The 21,481-nt window shown below is 34.2% G+C and overlaps 1 protein-coding gene across 8 annotated transcripts in view; it reads left to right on the top strand.

Annotated features, from left to right (window-relative positions):
* Window positions 1–21,481, top strand: part of LOC115209965 (signal peptide peptidase-like 3) — a 368,123-nt gene that overhangs the window by 279,722 nt on the left and 66,920 nt on the right. For all 8 annotated transcript variants that reach the window (XM_029778623.2, XM_029778616.2, XM_036502734.1 and 5 more), the window contains one exon: window positions 16,976–17,095. In XM_029778623.2, coding sequence (XP_029634483.1) covers window positions 16,976–17,095 — 120 coding nt within the window. The remainder of the gene's footprint in view (window positions 1–16,975; window positions 17,096–21,481) is intronic.

Below are 21,481 nucleotides of genomic sequence, written 5' to 3' on the forward strand. Positions count from 1 at the left end.
TGGTGGCTGGGAGTGATCATTCTTCCTTTAGCATTTAAACTAGTGATGTCTATCAGGCATGTTCAAACATGCTAAATCCAGCCTATCACACCAGCTCTGCAATGTCATTCTAAAAGTAAGCAATCACATTGTTGAAATCTCAAAGCCATGATGTAATGCATGGTAAATTCAAAACAATGTGAACCAATGTGCATTACATTTGACAGTAATCTGAATGCTAAAGGGTTAAAATTTGTAGTGACTTTGGTGATTTTACCTGTGTTCTTTTCATTTGTAGGGATGGTGTCAAGTACAACGCCTTTTTGCTATTCTCACAACTTTACATTAAGATCAGTGATTCTCAAACTCAAAAATACCGGTTTTGCCCCACTATATTTGTGACATTTTTTGCACCCACTCTCTCTCTCTCTCTCTCTCTCTCTCTCTCTCTCTCTCTCTCCTCTCTCTCTCTCACACACACACACACACACATAAATAGATTTGGTATCCATATAATGCTTCTTTTTTCAAAATGTTTTGACATGTTTAAGAAGCTGGAAGCCATCTTAATTTTTTTTTATTAAAAATGACAATTTGTCTGCCTTCTTCACAATTTTCACTCTCATGCACACCACACTCCTATGAGAACTACTGCTTTAAGATGATTCCTAAATATATGATGATGGTTATAATAATTGAGCTTCGTTGCTATGGCAGATTTTGACTGGCTTAGCAAATTAAAAAGGGTCTTCACTATTGAATATATAACTTAAATAAAGAAGAAAAAATATTGTGAAGGATTGTTATGAATTTTCATATGAAACCTTTTAAGACTGTCAATAAATTGAAGATAGCAACAAAATATGCATTAAAATTATTTTCATATCCATCAGGTATTTTATTGTGGATCTCATAGTATTCCACTCACTTTGACAGTGAATAGGATCAATAAAAGAGGATCAATAAAACCTAAACTGATGATTCTGAAATTTCTAGACAAAAATTATTTTCTCATAATTTCTAATATGTTTCAAGCTCTCTGTTTTATGTATGCTATTTTCTGCAATGATTAAAAACAATTTTCTGTGGAATACAGCACAAAAAAAAAAAAAAAAAAGTAGAGAGCTTCTTCCTTCATTTCATATGCTGTAAATGTAGACAGTCAAATATTATATTTCAAGGAAGACATGTGTAGTAAGTATCCTCTTTAAAGGCATTTTAAAATCCATTTGATTTTTAAATGTGTGTTTAGAATGTTCATTTATCACATGTGTATTTGATATTTTTATGACTTTGATATCATTCAATGGAGAAACAGTAAATCAAATCTCTGTTGGTTTTGATGATTAGTATTCAGCTGTTAGATTGGCTGAACTACCTATTTTTCACATTAATATATAAGTGGCTGTGTATACCACAATCTTCTGTATCCTTAATATAATTCTCAGGCAGAATCAACTGTGACACAGTTGGACTTTGGAATTATTGGTACAAATACAGCTAGCAGGCTCCTGAACAGTTTTATTTACAAATCCTCCTCATCATCATCCTCATTTAGCACCCATTTCCATGCTGGAAGGGGTTGGACAGTCTGACCAGATCTGGCAAGTTAAGGACCAAGACCAGGTTCCTGTTGGATTTGGCTTGGTTTCTACAGCTGGATGCCCTTCCTAACACCAACCACTTTATAAAGTGTGCTTGGTGCTTTTTACATGGTCTGGCATAGGTGCTTTTTACATGGTCTGACATAGGTGCTTTTTACATGGTCTGGCATAGGTGCTTTTTATGTTGTACCAGCACAGTTCTTTTTACATATCACTGGCATGGGTGCTTTTTATGTTGCACCAACATAGGTAATTTTTACATGGCACTAGTATGGGTGGTTTTTATGTGGCATCAGTATGGGGCTCTTACAAGGCAAAACCCCCTTCAACTGGGAGGAGAGCATTAACAATTCTACTGTGGTGGATATGTCTTCTTGAGTACAACAAGGCACATCTGTGTTAATTTAAAATAAAGCCTATGTCCAACAAACAACACTAATTGCAACAACCATAACTATTCTACTCTTTTAACAGATCTTACCAAAAAATTTTTTAGCATGTGTATGAAATGTGCATCAGGCCCAAAATAAAAAAGACAAAATTCTTTACAATTTGCTACTGGAAACAACAATAATAGACTAAAAATTAGTTAATTAAAAATATAATTGCTTTTTTTTCCTCTTAAAAAAAGCATTTACAAACACTGATCAATGAAAACAGTTTACTATCATTATGGAAATTATTGATTAGGTAATGTTCAATAATAACAATAATTATGTTAATAATTGTTTCAAATTTTGGCACAAGACCAGCAGTTTTAATGGGAGGAGGATAGTTGATTACATTGACCCCAGTACATGAGTGGTACTTTATTTCATTGACCCTGAAAGGATGAAAGGGAAACTTGACCTGGGCAGGTTTTGAACTCAACATGTAAAGAGCTGGAGGAAATGCTGCTAAGCATTTTTACTGATGCAGATAATGATTATAACAACAACAACAACAACAATAATAACAATCCTTTTTACTATAGGCACAAGGCCTGAAATTTGCAGGGAGGGGACTAGTTGATAACATTGACCCCTGTACTCATCTGGTACTTAATTTATCAACCCCAAAAGAATGAAAGGCAAAATCGACCTTGGCAGAATTTGAACTCAGGATGTAAAACTAGAAGAATGCTGCAAAGTATTTTTTCTGCTAGCTCATTGCCTTAATAATAATAATAATAATAACAACAACAATAAAAATTAGAATAATGATAATGATAAAAATAAAGTATGTAAATCTATAATTTATAGTACTCAAATTCATGCTGGTGTCAAAACATTATACATTATTTTGGACAGAAATTTTTAAAGCCTGAACAAAATGGGACTCTTCATTATCTGGTGTCTTTATTCTCTATTTATATACTCATTTCTTTCAGTTGTTGTTTAATCCTGAGTCATTCCTCATGGAGACGATTTATGATTAAAGAGGTTCCAGTCATGACTATCTCATCTTTTATTCCAAGCCTTCTGTATCTAATACTACATTATCTAATCTAGTTTTAAGTATCATCATCATCATCATCATCATCATCATCATCATCATCTTCTTCTTCTTCTTCTTCTTCTTCTTCTCATTGTTGCTAAGGTAAATAAGGTGTGATTATAAGGGAAATTTAACTGCTAACTTTCACAGATTTAGCATGAATATAGGGACTTTGTTGGTTTGTTCTTTTTTCCCTTCTATTTTCCAATTTCTATTTATCCAACTTCACCCATCACCTGGGAGGGTTGTGTGGCTAGAGTCCTCAGGCACCTCCTCCATAGGGTTCTAACAGAAGCAACTATCAGATTTTTCTGACTTGATTACCAAGAATGATCAGCCAAGACTATGGATATTATCCAACCATTTTGTTTTTTGGTTTCCCTAGGTCTCCTGCTGATTAGCTTGGCTTCAAGAATCCATCCTGCAAGTCTTTCCTGTGACATTCTAATCACATGTCCATAATACCAGAGCTGTGACTTCTCAATGTGGAGATGTATGAGGGGTATCAAAAAGTTCCTGGACTAGTTATGTTTAATAAAAAATAACTTATTTACCTAAGTTTTAATATCATCTACTTTGAAATAGTCCCCTTGTGCAGCAATACACTGGTCCCAGCATTCCTGCTACTTTTGGAATTGGGCCTGGAAGTCGTTTTCCATAAGCAAGTCGAGGGCCTTCTGCAATTCACTCTTGATCTGGACAACAGTGTTAAAACAGTGACTTTTGAGCTGCATTTTCATCTTGGGGAAGAGCTGGAAGTCCGCAGGTGCTAAATCTGATGAATAGGACAGGTGCAGAAGTGATACTACGTTTTTGGTGAGAAACTCAGGAGTGAGGAGAGCTTGGTGATGATGCATTGTTGTCATGAAAAATCCAATTCTTCACGCTCCACAGATCTGGTCACTTTCACCAAACGTCCTCCCTCATATGCTTCAAAATGTCGCAGTAGAACTCTTGGTTGATTTCTGACTTTGGGGTATGAATTCTTGATGTACAATATACATTTCCGAGAGTTACACTTATGGCAAGTCTTCCAGATCACTCATCATCTTCTAGAGAGGTTCTTGCAATTTTAAAGCACCCATGCCACTCAAAACATTGTGTATGGTCCATTGCCTCATCGTCATAAGTTTGCCAGGACATGCTCGATATCTCTATAGCAGACTTCCCAAGTCTAACACAAAATTTCATGTTGGCTCTTTCCTGTCCATGTCAAAATCACAGACTGCAGCATACTCATAATTACAAAAACACAAATTTCACAACGTGCAAAGTAAACACAGCAGTGTCACTCAGCACACTGCCTCATGAAGGTTAATGCTAGCACACAACTGTGTACTGCCATGTATTGGCATGGTACAGAAATAGTCTGGGAACTTTTAATACTGCCTTGTAGCAGCCTGACCTGGAGAGACTTCTTGGTTTCTGAGTTAGTTACAACCTGTCAAGTAATGTTACTCTAGAGATTCTTTTGTGGAACCCCATTTCTGCTGCTTATATGTGCTCTGTCACTATCCTTTAACATTTATGTTTACCATACCACCACCCCCCGTCTCTCTTCATCCCATTTCTTAAATTACATCTTGATTGATGTGAATTTTAAACTTTAGGATAAACCTGTTCTGACAAATTTTATCAGCTGCTTTTTGTGTCAGACCTTTGTTAGTCCCTTTAATAATTGTGTTTTGGTAATGAAATTTTCTCAAATTCTTTTATTTCCTTCCACTCCCTACCATTACACACACCTATTATTTTGTTACCATTCTTTCTCAGCTAGCCTTTCCTCCCCTCTACACCACTGATATCTAGGGTGTTGTAGCTCAACTCAAAGGTTAGTCCTGGTCAAGCAAATACTATGATCAATGGAATTCTAGCCATGACTGTCATTGTTTATATATCTATGATTACTTTCAGCAGCTATGCTCTTCCTCTTTCTCAATCAGTAGAATGTATTCAAAAGAGATTTTGCTTCTGTTTCTAGCGCAAGATGACTTCTGTGGAGGGTTCGTTGCTGGTGGTGTTATTTTCTGCTGTAGGAAACTCAAAATATCCTTTTGACAAAGAACAATTAACCCTACTCCATCAAAAATAAAAACAAAAACAAAAACCAAAAAACAACATCCAAAACCCCATTTTATTTCATTCTTATTATGGTGTAGGTAGTAGTAGTACTAGTGGTGGTGATGATGGTTGTAGTAATAGTTGTAGTTGTTGTAGTGGTAGTATTGTGGTGTCAGTGTTGTAGTTGTAATATTGGTAATGGTGGTGGTAGTAATAGCAGCAGTAGTTTATTGGAGCGAGTGTGAAACAGTAAGTAGTTAAATCTGTTTTAAAGATTACTTGATTCTTAAAAATCAAAGCAGGTGGACAGCTTTTTTTCTTTTTTCTTCAACATTATCTCTTACTTTCCTTTTTCTTCATCTTTTATCTCTTATTTTCCATTTTCCATGCAGTCTCTTCCCCCACTCCCAGTCTGTCTTTGCTATTGTGCTATTGCTATTATACAACAGTTAAAATGGTACATATTCCTTTTTTAATTTAATATTTTTCTTCTCTGCACTCACCCACATTTATCCCCCATGCCTCCACACTTTCTCCCCTCTTTTCAATATGCCTCCACCTCTCCTAACTTATTTCTTACACTGTCAGCTTCCACTGTTTCAATGAAATATATTGAATTTCCCCAAGTTTTCAATAATATTTTTTCGATCATTTATTTTAGTTTTTGTTTATTGTTGTATATCTAAAGCAATAATAGCTCTGATATTTTCCTTTTTCTTGATTTTAAACTCTGTACGAAAGTGATTTTAAAATTTGCATTTCAGTCAAAGCCAAAAGCAAGAAACTGCAAGTGCATGTTTGATGAGACTTGATGCCATAAATAACACTGCAAAAACTGTAATGCATGCTGACATACATTATGTATATGTAGCCTGATTCTTTTCACTGGAAAATTTGGTTCTCTGCCATCTTCAAACTCTCAGATAATTTTCAAAAATATTGAACTCTTATAAAGGAATGAAGGTTACCCTTTGCCATGTTGAACCAAAAGGTTTTTCTTTTGGTTGTGTAAAGAAGTTATTGGACTATTTTTTGAAATGTGTTGAGTTCAAATTCAGTTTACTACTATTGTACTTCAGTTTCATCTAATTTGTTATGAATAGGTACCAAGTCTTTTGAAAATGTTGCTTGAAATGGACTGATATTCTTATAAGGGGAGATTTTTTTATCTCTCATCTAACTCAGATCAATAAAATGTTGCTAAGTACAGAGATAAAAAAAAAAGTAAGAATAGAGTATGACATTGATTTAGAAGTCATTTACATTACATTCACTTCAGTAGTCTCCTAATAATTTTTTTCATTGATATGATATGAGGGATCTGTTTTATGAGCAATAGAAGGCTTGTAGATTGTTCAAAGGAGAATGCTTATCTGAATCTGAACTGCAAATATGAACTTAGCATATAAACTAATGTAATAAATTGCCCTCATTGTATGCATTTGTGGCTGTACCTCCACTGTCAGATACAATAAGCTGACGAGGGTTAAGTGTCTTGAAAACAAATACAGGCAAATGACACTGACTAGATGTGAATTAACAATCTTTCATTGAACTAGTTAATTGGTTGGTTATCTGCCTCACTTGCTAACTAATCCAGTTAATAATTAATTGATGATATTAACATATTGGTGGAGGATAAGAGCTGTAAACTGTGATACAGAACTTATACAGAGCTTACACATACATGCATGCACACATATGCTACTAGAATTGTTGAGCCAATAAGGAAGGCTCTGTCTTTCTGAATGGCATGCCAATGAAAAGTTATCTTGAATTTTCTTTTGTAGTGTGGCCTGCCTGATGATAAGACATGTTGTGCAATCCACTTCTTGTGAAAGGTTACTCATGCCTGTTCTATGTGATCAGTTGACCTACTTAAAACGGCAACTAAATTTCACAAAGTCAAACCCTCACTTTCTTAAATAAAAGAAAAGAACCATATGACAATATGGTTCTAAAAATATTAAGTGATGGAATGGTCATGGATGGAACATTTGCTGTCAGAAGTAGATTTGATCAGATCTGTATTACAAGTGATAAGCAACAAAAACCACAAAAGCTATTGGTGCTGTTGTCTGAAAGAATGTAGTTTTTATCCTTTATCTATATACACCAGACTGACAACTATGTTGTGTTACAATTCATACTGCACTGTACATTAACTTCTATTATATTGTCAAACTAATCACCTTCTCATCTTGGATTTATAGAGTTGGTGGAGGTGTTGATGTTGGGGGTGACATTGCTTTATGTTCCTGTCTTTTTCTAAAACATTAACAATGTAAATGAAGTGGAAACAAGAAAAATTGCTTCAAGTGGGGAAACTGATGATGGGATGTGAACACAGCTGTGCTTCTTGGCTGCAAGGTTTCTTCTACATCACACTGCAGTAGATTTTTAATTAGGGATAATGGAGGTGTTAGTTGGTAAAGTATTAGTTTGTAGTATGGCTTTTACTACAGGTGGTGATGAGAGAGAGAGTGATAGTTGTATTACAGGAGGTTGATACTACACATGGTGTTGAGAGAGAGAGCACTGACTGTATTATGGCTGATACAACTGATGGTGATGATGTCAGAGACTGCCAACTGTTATACTTACAGGTGACGATGAGGGGAAGTGTTGGCTGTATTCCTGCTGATACTACAGGATATTGTGAAAGAGTGTGTGTGCTGGCTGTATTATGGCTGATATTTCATATGGTGAAAGACAGTTTGACTGTATTGTGAGATAGTAATGAAGGAGCTTATTTAATTGTATTACAGTTAATGCAGTAGATACCAGATAAAGCACTGGGGTTGATATAACCAATAAGATAAAAACCTCTTGAATCTGACACCTCAGAGTGGCCACAATCAATGACAAGAGCTGGTAAAACAATAAAAGAATTCTAATACTTGCAGTAGCATCATCCTCTGGGTAGTTTTCTGGTAGTTTATGTAATATATCAATATATATATATATATATATATATATATATAGAATTACGTTGTCTAATGTATCTTTCCCTACTTTAAGGTGTAATTTGAGGGAAATTTGGCTACTATTTATATGGTGAGCTATGGGTTTATATAAAAGGAAGTATGAATTATATTGGGAGAGTGTGCTAAGTTTCAGTTACATATATAGATATACTAACATTAGCTGCATTATATTTACTGTATCTGTTTTGTTCACTGTGTAACATAAAATTATAACTATCTGCTTCCATCCCATTTGCACTGTCTGGTTCCATTCCATTTGCATCTGTTGCAGTTTTTGTGAAAACATGATATTTAACAGAGTGGGGCCTCATTCCCAGCTCTCACTTTGTTAGACCAGGTACTGCTTTTGTCTGGCTTCTGCTCTGAAACCTGCTCCATTTGACTGGACCTGCTGGGTGTCTGACTGTTATTAATATAGTCTTCAGTATACAAACAATATAGAATATATCTGGAAGAATTACAGAAAAAAACTGTAAATTCATATCTAATCGTATTATGAAGATTTATTTTATTGCTTTAAAATGTTTATGGATTTTTCCATACTAGCCAAAATGTTGCCTTCTGGATGAGCTTTTGTCTAGCTCTCTGCAGAGGGCTGTTGGACCTTCAGCCTAAAGTAAGGTTGTAAAATTGAAAAACCTATATAAAAAAGAAATATGAAATAGCATAAATAGTTCTTTATGTACATAAATGATATTTATCATGTGAAAGTTTGTTGAGTCAGAACTTCACCCAATCTCCTGAAGCCTTACTACAGCTAATTTTTAGTGACTTGTCTATTCTAAAACTTCTGATTATATTGAATCAAGACTTCAGTGGATCTTCTTGCTGGATTAGAAGGCTTTTGATTTATTTTTCAATATATGATTGCTGGTCCCTTTTAATCTTGTTTTGTCACCGTTCTATCTTGATATCAATATGTGCTACATTATTTCAATGAAAATAAATATTTTTGCCATTTGCAAATTATAGGTTTGACTTTTAAAAAACCATATGACATAAAGAACTTTTTCTTCATGGCGAACGAACTCATTATGAGGAAACTGACTATTCATGTTCTATAGATTTCATCTGGAGGGAAACAATTTGATCAATAATAAAAGCATCTTGTCAAGAGTGCTTTACTACTGTTGCATATGCAAAAGTCAGTGCAGATCCAAAAATGTTAATTATTTTCACTGCGTATCATCCAGTTTCTGAGTAGGTCAAATATAATTTCCTAATCAGAATCCAGTTTGTTTGCTTTCTATAATTCTACTACCATTGTTAGACTTCATAGTTTGAATCTTACTACTTGTAAGAACTAGATGTGTTATAGGTGATCTGAATTTAAATTAATAAATGTGAATTTCTGTATTTGCCTGCATGGCTTCACACACACACATGTGTGCGTGTGAGGAAGTTGTAAGATGATGTACAAGCACTCACCTTTTAGTAAACTGCATCTTATAGCAGAAACATCTGTAAGCTAATGAAGTGGATTATGTAATCCCTGTTCCCTTTGTTTCCTTGTCATTTATTTAATTTCATATTACACTTTGTACTTCCTTAACTCTTTATTCTGAAACATATGTATATTGAGTTCTAACACCAGTTTATTAGTATCACTAAGCTTAAATGAAATCTTTATATGATATATATATATATATATATATTAGGTTGGCAACTAAGTTCCCGCTGTTTTTTTTAATTAAAATTTTTTTTAAAGGTTTAATAAAAAATAACAACTAATTAATCAATAATGTATTCACCCTTGTTGTTTACAACTTCTTCCCAATGTTCAACAAGATTTTCAAAACCTCGTTGGTAGAAATCACCCGATTTCAACTCGAAAATTGATCCAACCAAGCTCTCAATTCTGTATCAGTATTGAACGAAACTCCGCGCATAGCATTTGAAAGAGATAGAAAGAGGTGGAAATCCGTTGGTGCCAAATCAGGCAGCTCTTCCCAGCTATGTGTTTGAATGGCTTCCTTGGTCATATTGGCGATATGAGGGTGGGTGTTGTCATACAGCAGAAGAACTCCATACTGACGATTAGGTCTTTTCTCTTGAATAGCCGTGTTGAGTCGTTCCATCTGTTGAACATCGAGTTCTGCGTTGACTGTTTGGTTCCATTCAACCAATTTGTAATGGATAATCCCTTCTCAGTCCCACCATATTCACAACATCGTTTTTTTGCAGATGACGATCTTGTTTCACACGTAGTGTCACTTGTTTACCGGGGCTAAGCCATTCCTTATGCTGCTTCATATTGATGTTTTTCATGTTTTTCAAGTAAGGTATTTTATTCCATTAGGCTTTCATATGCTGAAACTGCTGAGCTACAGGATATATTGTTTACGAGGGATGTACACATAACATCACCATCACCCAAATAGTGTCTGTGGAAAGTCATATGAAACAAAACATACACATGTGCATGCACTTGCTCGCACACATGCATCCTTCCGCTTGGTTTTTAGCTATTGAATTTCACTCAAAAGGCATTGGTCAGTTTGAAATATTAGTAGATGATGCTTGTTCAAGGTGTTCCACAGTGGGATTAAATTGAAAACTTAGATGATCTTAGTTGATAGAGTATTTGAGCTCAAACATCATTGTAGCCCTTGTGTTATGCCCCTGCTCACCACAGACAACTTAGCTAACAGTCGTCTTCTGCTTGACTAATGGAGGATGGCCATCAAACTATTAAAAAATTTTCTTCAACAATTATGGGGACATTGAAATTTATAAATACCATTTTCCTAGCCAAAGACATACATGGAAAAAAAATTGATTTAAAAAAAATATCTGCCTTGTGTGGCCTTAATATAGATTATAACGATGGTGATCATAGAAATGACCTGGATAATACAATCAGCTTGAATTTATCAATGGTCTCATGATTGGTAGGGTTAGAGAGAAGCATAAAAGTACTCTGAACCTTTTAATCATGATAGTTTCATTCCCTCCTTTCGATGTTGATGTTTGCTTATAACAAGTAAGGATTTAGATTTTTGCCAAACAACTTTTGAATCATGTGAAAGCTCTCTCATTTATGCAACTGAACTGTCAAATTCAGTATTTGCCTTTTGGATCATTTCCAAATTATTACTGTCGAAGGAGAGTGAATAAATCTCTTTCTGTTGCTAAAAATGGTAATAATAGTAAATGAGCTTAGGATCCTATGTTTAGAGATACATGGCATTTTAGATGGGAACAATTCTAAAACCTATTGTTCTTATATAACTCTGTGGTGTTTCAGTTTCTAATTTGGTTGTAAATGTCTCACCATACCATCATTATCAACTCTATTGCTATTTCTGTAGCATCTACATATAGTAATCACATGGTTAAACACTTTCTTCTTGTAATTGTCCTTCATTCACAGATATGACTCTCTGATTCTTAATTTTCCAGCTCAGTGGCAGTGTGTGTGTGTGTCATAAACATCTGGACACTAGAAAAATAAACTTTATTTTTTTTAAATAATCCTTATTGGTATAAAAAACTGAAAATTAAAGAAGAGTAAAAGAAGAAATTATTTTAACTTTTTGTTTTTTTTAAAAAAGAAAGAAGTTGGAATTTGACTGTATTAGAAACCTGTCTGAACCTAAATTTATCCATTTTACCCTTCTTCCACCCACCAACCCAGTAAATATAGCATTAATTAAAAGGCTTAAGAAATAAGAATATATTAACAAAGTGTCAAAAAATTACTTGTTTATATGAAAATACTTTACAGTCCTTCTGCTTGCATATGTCTGAAATGGAAAAAAATGTTTAAATAAAAGAATTTTATTCTAATTCTATATTTTAAAAATTTCTGTTAGGCAACATGATTAATGTTGAAGTCTTTCAGAGTTTTACTCTTGAAATTCTATTAATACTGGACAGATCAACTAAATACACACACTGATACACATGTTACAATTTCTGAAATGCTACTGTTGTGTTAAAATGCATTTTGTCATAAGTGGGTGGGTCCTCAGTATCATCATATATCACCAGTCGGTGCAGTGTTTTGTCATACCCTTCAGGAGATGCAGCATCTTTAGGACAGCCTTCACCACTACATAACAAGCCTTCTTTGCATCCATATTCTACAGGTTCCACTAACTCAGAGTGCTCAGCACTTTTGTATGCAGCAGTCATCCTCTATATACATCACATGACATACCCATATTAGTGCAACCTCCTTTCTTGCACACTACACCTGATTTCTCTTGCACCCAGTTTGAACACACATGCACACACATTTTCTCTCTCTCTCTCTCTCTAATGTCTTAAGGATTTTATAAACTTTTGAGAGAATAGTGTATCTTGAAGCACACATAAATGTATAAATAGATTGCATGTAAATATGGGGGTGAAAAACCCATTTGGACAGCCTTCAGCTTTTTCTATCCAAAAGGGTGTTTCAGCCCAATATTTTCACATTATTTGTAGCTATGTGTGTACTAAGAGATGCACTATTCCATATAGAAAATGATGACCATCATTACATTTATGTGTTTTTCCATGCTGGCATGAAAAATTATTGGGAGTAAATTTTCTATATTTGGATGCTCTTCCTGTTGCTAACCATTGCTTGTTTTATAAGAAGGTATTTTTCATTCCACTGCACAGGTTTGCTGAGCTATAGGATATTATTATACTAGCAAATGTAAACAGTGCCACTCCCTGTGACTTTTGGTTGTTCTTCAAACTGAAGGAGAAACTTGGGGGCAGTCATTTTTAAGACCTTGAGAAGATGGAGGTTGTGACAAGGATCTAGGGCACCTTCATTTTGGAGGACTGCCATGGGGGCTTCACAAAGTGGTTGGAGCACTACAAGTGCATTGAAATCAGAGGATTCTACTTTGAAGGAGATTAGAATTTTATATTTCTTTGAAATCGATAAATGTTTCTCCTGAAAAAGCCTGAAAACTTCTGGAATGCATCTTGTCTGTGTGGTACTGTAGTTTGTATTAATACATTTAATGCAGGAAGCATCAGGAAAGCTAACTTGAAATAACTATGTAGTGAGGTTTAAAAAAAAACAGTATTAAACAATGCCTGATATTATTTGCTTCAGGGTTGGCAGCTGTGGTTGTCTGGCACACAAAAATAGGCCAGTAGTTTCTAAATATTTTAAGCTCATTTGCAGCATACTTGTCAGGCCCAACAATCAAACAATGAATGTTGATGTTTTATTAGTTATTTGAAGTATACATTTTTTTAAAATTCTATTTTACATTTGTTTCTCGATGCTTGCAATGGGTGGTATGCTTTATTGGAGGTTGTAGTTTTTCATAGCTTAATGCCCTTTCTACAATTTTGAGTTTTAACCTCTGAACACTTTAAAGTAGCAAAGGTGCACGGCCTCGTGGATTTGGTGTTGCACTTATTATTGCAAGATTGTGGTTTTGATACCTGGACTAGGCAGTGCATTGTGTACTCGAGCAAAGCACTTCATTTCATGTTGCTCCAGTCCACTCAGCTGTGAGTCACTCTGTAATGAACTGGCATCCCATTGAGGGTGGAATGTTCTGATCTCAGTCACTTATACACTATGGAAGCTGGATAACTTACCCTATGAATCCAGGAACTTAAGAGAGTGATGTCCAGGGGTTACCTACTGCTTTACAGTAGGAATTGACTTATTGTCTTTTTGTATTGCTATTTTTATTTATTATTTATTTATCATTTTATTCAGTCAGGTAAACCTTTGCAAATGCTTTGTGCAGGATGATTACCTTACAATGGTTGATATAAGATCTGAACTTATGACTATATGATCAGTTTATCAGCACTTTAAACTCACAATCACTGAAATATATTAATTTGTGCATTGTTTGGTTCATGTAGAATTACTTTATATATCCCATTGTACTTTAGTGCTCCACTTAGGAATGCCAGAATTGAGTTTAATGTAGAAGGCTGAGATAAATTTCAAGTGCTGTATGTGAAAAGCAAAAAGAAAGCTCTATTTCTTTTGTTATTGCCTAATTATGATGTATTTACACAGCAATAAACAGTTTTCTGTTTCGCAATTAATAAATTTTCTATTGTTCTGTGATAAGTTGTCAAGGTGTGTTTGTTTGTTTGTTTGTGTGTGTGTGTGCACGTGCATATTTGTGTGTATGCAAATGCATGAGAGTGTATGTGTGTGTGTGTGTGTGCGCATGCATACACAGATGGACCACTTCACAAAAATCACAATCTTAATATTGTTTATAGAGTTAATTAGCTTGAATGTTGGCTCGCCACTGTAGCCAAATAGTTGTGTCAACATTAGCTTAAAGCCATAATTAGTCAATGGATATGTTGACAGAACTGACTCCACCTAGGAATGTTTATTTACCTGAGAACAATGAAATTGTGTTCTTTGGATTGGAAATATATGGAAGTAAAAAAATGCCAAAGAAGGCTGGATTTGTTCAGAAGAATTAATTATGTAGTATATTCTTCATGAGACTTGTTTATCCATAGCAGCAAAAGAAAACAAACATGATGTTTATGATAATGATTAATATTATTCTCTGTTGAATGCAGTTTTTTCTCGCTTCCTTTTTTGAGGAAGGTATCATTTCTGTTACGTAGATATTGTTTTCTAATTAAATGGTATTTAATACATTAATGATATTATCAATCTATATAGCATGGAAAATTATTATTTCTTGATAATTTTTGTCAGTGGAGATAATATAATTGATATCATTAACCTGGGTAACTATCTAGTGACAATTCATCATCTTGCTGAGTCCAGAGGGAAGAAGGCTGCATTGAAATTTGAACTTGGATTAATAATTCATCATTTTATGAATAACATAAAACCACAGCTTGACTTTATGCTGTCTCATTTTAATCACCTAATAGTAATAATAATAATAATCATAATTATGATAATGACTGTTAATCAGAAGAAGAAAGTATGTCTTGTAATTGATGTGACATGTACATTTGAAACCAGAGACAAGAAAATAGAGAAAAAAAAAAAGATTATTATACTTGATTTCAAGTATGAAGTTCTCAAGTTATGGATTAAAGAAGTTGACAAGGTTATGATCTAACCAATTATCATTGGGTATTTGGGAGCTGTGATGAAGAATTTGAAAGTAAAACCTTGGAAAGTTATATCCTAATCTGAAAGTAAGAGCAGTGCAGAAAACGTGTTTCTCAGGCCAGCAAGAATTATCTGCCAAGTCCTTGAAGTCCTTGATACAGATATGATCAGTATGGAAGGACCTTAATAGAAGGAACACGGATGCTTCTGATGGTAGACCATAGGTTGTGATCTCATAATAAATAAAACTAATCATGTTTATAGTGTCAATACATTGCAACATAATGATGATGATGATGATGATGATAGCTCTGATGCAATACCAGGATGCCCTGATACAATACCAGGATGTCCTGATGCAACACCAAGATGTCCTGATGCAATACCTGGCAGTGGCTCTTCTAATCTTAACTGATTGGAATTGTTATCATGTACATGTTTTGTCTTGGTGTAAAAGATGGGCTACAGCAAATATTTTGCTCAATACCACAGATTTGTTTGTCACTTGCTTGGCCGTAACCAGTTGAGCATGTCCCTTAGTGGCTGACGATATGTGCATCTTTGATCACAAGCAGGTGCAGTGGGGAAACATCATAGCCAATGTGTTGAGAGGAATTCTTTGGTGCTTGAATAGTTCACCCCTGGAAACATGGGTGATTTGTTCATCATCCTTAAATAACCCTTATTCAGGGACATTTTGAGTGGGATGGGCTACTTGACCTGAAGAAAATTCTAACTGGGCTCCACCTGCAAGGCCATGCACTCTTTGATTATCTTGATATGATTATGTCTTGCACGTATAGTTGTGATGCATATGCCTGGTGTATCCTTATCAGGCAAGTAAGGAATCAGTGTTCAACAGGCACTGATTTTATTGACCCTGGAAAGATGAAAGACAAAATCAGCCTCAGTAGCATCTGAACTCAGAACATAAATCTTGAAGAAATGCTGCTAAGCATTTTGTTTGGCATGGTAATGTTTCTGCCTGTTCACCACTATGATGATGATGATGATAATAATAATAAGAAGAAGGAGAATAATAATAATAATAATAATAATAATAATAATAATAATTTCAAATTTTGGTACAAGGCCAGCATTTATTTTTAGAGAGAGGGAATTAGCTGATTACATTGACCCCAGTGCTTGACTAGTACTTTATTTTCTTGATCCCTAGTTGATCTTGGCAGTATTTGAACTCTGAACATAAATAGCCAGAAGAATTTTCTTTTCTCATTTCACAGTTAGTTACATTTCTGGACAAGAAAAAAAAAACCAAAACCAAAAACACACACAAATATTCTAACAATGCTTAATGAAAATGTTTTTACAACACAAATCCGAATTTGGCTATATTCTGGAACTTGCTATATTTTTCCTTATAAGGTAATCTGTCAGTGTCTTTACTGAAATAATTGTTTATAAATTCAAGTTGACCAATAAAAAAAATGAGATGATGGATACATTTCTTAATTAAATACCACACTATGTTCCATTTCAAAGCTAAATCAATCGAATTCTTTAGCTTTTCTACTCATGTCTGCAAAACATTATAGTTATTGTGTACATTAATGTCATTTATTTCAGCAGATTATAATGTGATGTTATGGTTTGTGTTTTATATGTAGTCATTTGAGATAGAATGTAGTTATGTAGGGGTTGAGCTTAGTACTCTGCCTCTTCTTATTTTGCTGCTTCTTTATATGAGAGCTGAAATCTAAATATTTAGGTATTTACCATCTTTGGAAATAGAATAAATAATAATCACAACCTTAAAAAAATATTTTTGTTAATTTTATTAATTCTTGTATATTTATTATTACAATTATCTATTTCAGATGTTCAAACCATTGACACATGCCAAGCCATGTTTTTACCAATTGCAGCTTCAGTTTCTCTCTTGGTTATGTTTTTGTTCTTTGATTCCTTACAAATGGTTTTTGCAATCTGCACAGCCAGTAAGTACAAAAGATTTATTCTTTTTGTATTATGTGAATTGTATGCATATATGTGTGTCTAGCTATGTTTATATTCCTGTCTCACGTATAAGATGTATTCAATACTAGCTTATTTGACATCAGACTTTTTTTTACATTTCTCTTGTTTTTCCCTACTTTCTCTGTTTATGTGTGTGAGCATATTTCTGATTGTGTATGAGTAGAAAGAAATTAATAAATTGTAATTTCTCTCTCTCCCTCCCTCTCTCTTTATATATATATTTGTATGTGTATATATCCTTGTGCAGGTGTATGTATGTTTGCCTCTAGTTCTAAAATGTACTGTCTGCAAAACAGGTTCATTGTCCAGTCAGCTGTGCCAAATCACCAGCATTCAAACAGTTGTGCGCAATAATCTCATTCTGCCCTTTCTCTGTACATTTATCTGTGTCTGAGTGCATAGATATCTTTGAACAGATGCAAGTACACCCACTTACATACGCATAGACACAGTATGGATGAATGGTTAAGAAGGTCTCTTTGCAATCACTAAGTGCTGGGTTTAGTTCAACTGTATGGTATCTTGGGTAAATGTCTTTTATCATAGAATCAAGTGGGCTCAAGACTTGTTAAGTGTAACTGAGTAGATGGAAACTGTGTGGAAGCTTGTGAAATGGATTGATTATATCTGTAATTTTAAGTTCCAGCTTATCACACTGAGAATAGCTATGCAGTGGATTGAACCCAGAACCATGTGGTTGGGAAGCAAACATCTTAGCACACAACCACATCTGCTCCTGTATATATGCACATGTGTGCAATTATGTGCATTTTTATGTTGGTATATATATATTTATGTGTATACTTACCTATGTCTATGTTCCTGTGTATGTACAAGAGTGTGCATCTAAACACACCTCATTAATGTGTGTAGTATAGTTGTTAGAATAACAATATATACTGTAAATGTGTCAGTGAAATGTCCAGCTCTTACATGCTAAATCAATGAGTAGATGGTTCACATGTTTAAATAACTGAATACTCATACTTTTTCCAACTAACGTGGTTTTGGGTTCAGTCCCATAGCATGCTACCTTGGACAAGTGTCTTCTATTGTAGCCACAAACTGACAAAAGCCTTGTAAATGGATTTTGGTAAATGGAAACTGAAAGAAGCCCATTGTATGCACACACACACACAAATTTTAAGTTAGAAGCAGCTCTATGATGTAAGCACTATTGATGTCACTTATTGTATATGTGTTAAATGCTTTTACGCTGCTGTGTTTCATCCAGAGAAAGTCCCTTTGAAGATGTAGAATGTTTAAAAAATGCTGTATAGTTCAAAACCAGGTGAAATCGATCATCCCTGTCATACTTGTTCATCTCCAGGTTGATTCATTTTACTTGCCTTTTACATATGGTGTCTTTTAAAACACTGTCTTTAAAGAGACCTTCTTTGGACAAAATACTGCTGCTTCCAAGTATTTAAAGACACAAACGCAATGTGTCATCAATAATATATACTAGCATTTATATTTCAATATGCAAATATGATTCAGGTGTCTGAGTGTAGGAAGTTTGTAAGCCTCAGGCAGTAGGTGGTTATTATAGAGAACAAAAAGTGGATAGTGTGCAATAAGATACAATAACAATTTTTTGGCATTAAGTGTTACATACTTTTTCTCATATCAAGGTTATAAAGAATTCCAATCAGTTGGTAGTTTCTATACAACTCACTGTTAGCAACTAATGCTGCTAAAGATGTGAATAAAATTCCAAATTTAAAGGAGTGGAATAGGTAAAATGTAAGCTTCATATGTTTCTTAACTAACTGAAACTCATTATGCAACTATTGTACAACAAATTTTCCTCAAGTCATCAGGCTGAAATTTCAACCAAATGAAACATGTAGCTTACATTTTACTTGTTCCACTTCTTTAAATTTGGTTTAAGTATATATATATATATATATATATATATATATATATATATAAATAAATAAAAATCTGTATGTGTTTGTGTTCTCCACTGCCACTTGGAGTTGGTTTGTTTACTGCACTGTAACTTAGCAGTTTGGCAAAAATGACTGATAGAATAAATACCAGGCTTAAAAAAAATAAATACTGGAGTCGATTTATTGGCAGCAGTCAAAAGACTGAAACATGCAAGTGAATCTGTGTGTAAATGTATTCATATATATTATCATCATCATTTAACATCTACTTTTCCATGCTAGCATGCATTGGATGGAATTTGTTGAGGCAGATTATCTGTGGCTGGATGCCCTCCCTATTGCCAACCTTCACCTGTTTCCAAATAAAGTAATATTTTCCTCATGACCAGACATTTTTGCAGAAAATTGAAAATGAAAGGTACTGTTTGTGTTATGATGAAACTCATTTTATAACTATCAGATGATGTCAGGGCAAGGAATCAGTATTATGCAAGTATGCATGTGCACCCCCCCCACTCATATTTATGCATAATGATGTACTTACAGTTTTTATCTACCAAATCCACTCACAAGGCTTTGGTCAGTTTGAAGCTATAATAGAATGTATTTGCCCAATGTGCTATGCAGTGGATTGAACCCAGGAACCATATGGTTGGGAAGCTAACATCTTAGCACACAACCACATCTACACCTGTATGTATGCACATGTGTGCAATTATGTGCATATTTATGTTGGTATATATATTTATGTGTATACTTACCTATGTCTATGTTCTTGTGTATGTGCATCTAAACACACCTCATTAATGTGTGTAGTATAGTTGTTAGAATAACAATATATACTGTAAATGTGTTCACTGGTTATTAGATTCAGAACCTTAATGGAATCATTTTGCCAGGAATATACATAAATAAATTAAAATGCTCACCATTTTATTCAGCAGCTGTTACAATCATATTTGTAATTGGAAAAAATTAACATGAAAATGAAAAATGTTGGTTGTTTTTTTTACTTTATTTTGTTCTCTTTTAGTTGTTCAGGTAGGTTGTAACTGCTCTATTGTTCCTTTGTTGTACGTTGCAATATTGACTATTATAGATCTACAAAACCAATGTGTAAACAACCAGTTCAAACAAAAATTAAGTTTGTACATTTAGAAGACAACAAAGGGTCTTGAAAGGGGTGTAGAAAGTAGGTGTTATTCGATATTTTCAGCCAATAATGAATACTGACATCATAAACCTTTTGTTAATTTTATTAAAAAATGTAAGTGTACTTGGGGGTATTTTAAATCTCATCCTGGTCTTTTTATATATGTATCAATTAAATATTGTAATTGGTTGCCTTTCAACCACATGGTTTTTGGTTCAGTTCTACTGTGTGGCACCTTTAGCATGTGTCTTCCACTATAGCCCCAGGTTGACCAAAGAATTGTGAGTGGATTTAGCCCATTGTGTGTGTTTCTTTGTCTCAACCTCATGTGATAGTTGTGAGTCTCACTGTCATACAGGCAGTATCATTCATTTCAATATTCTGTGAGAGTATGTCTAGTCATGGGGAAATATTACCTTGCTTGGAAGCAGGTGAGAGTTGGTGACTGAAAGAGCATCTGTCCATAGAAAACCTGCCTCAAGAAATTCTGTCCAACCCATGCTAGCATGGAAAAGTGGACATTAAAATGATGATTAGGATCACTGATTGGTTCCCCAGCATAGCCACATTCCAGTGATCAAAGCCAGTGAAAGTAAAAAAAGATCTAACTTTAAGTGTTAAAACTGCATTGAATTGTGGAAATAGACTTTTGGCAGGGAAGTGAGTACTAATTAAGAAAATGAGATTAATATGATAATTAACTTTATAAAAGAAAATTACTTCCCAACATGACTGTTTGTTTGATCTCTGTGTTCCACAAGTACAAGTAAGATTGACATACGAGCAGAAGGTCTGTTTCTGTGAAGCTCTTATGCAAGCTATCCTGTAAATACATGTACAAAAGTTAAGCAGAAAAAAAGAAAAGAAAAGAGAGACACCCATGTACTGGAGTTGGTTTGATTAATGACACCCCACTTCCCAAAATAAATGAACAGACATCTAGTTTAAAAATCATTATTGTTACTATGTCTTTTGAATACATGTTCTCCTATATTATGTTCTCCAGTGTCATTCGGTAACCCTAACCTACAATAGACTTATCATTAGTAGGATTGTTATATTATAATATGCAGTCTTTTCTTAATAGTATGTTTCGGGACTCACTAATTGTGAGTCACTTATTTAAAATATTTCTTTCTCTTTTAACTGCTCTAAATTCTTCTGTAATAATTAGGACAGTTCTTTTGGCAATATTCCAAATTTTTGTTCTATTTATTTGAATGGTTCAGATTTTATATTGTCATTATCATTGCTTTTCCAGGCCTAATAAAATAAGTATCTTTCAAGTCCTGGGGTTT

Source organism: Octopus sinensis, linkage group LG1, assembly GCF_006345805.1.
Source record: "Octopus sinensis linkage group LG1, ASM634580v1, whole genome shotgun sequence".
NCBI lineage: Eukaryota > Metazoa > Mollusca > Cephalopoda > Octopoda > Octopodidae > Octopus > Octopus sinensis.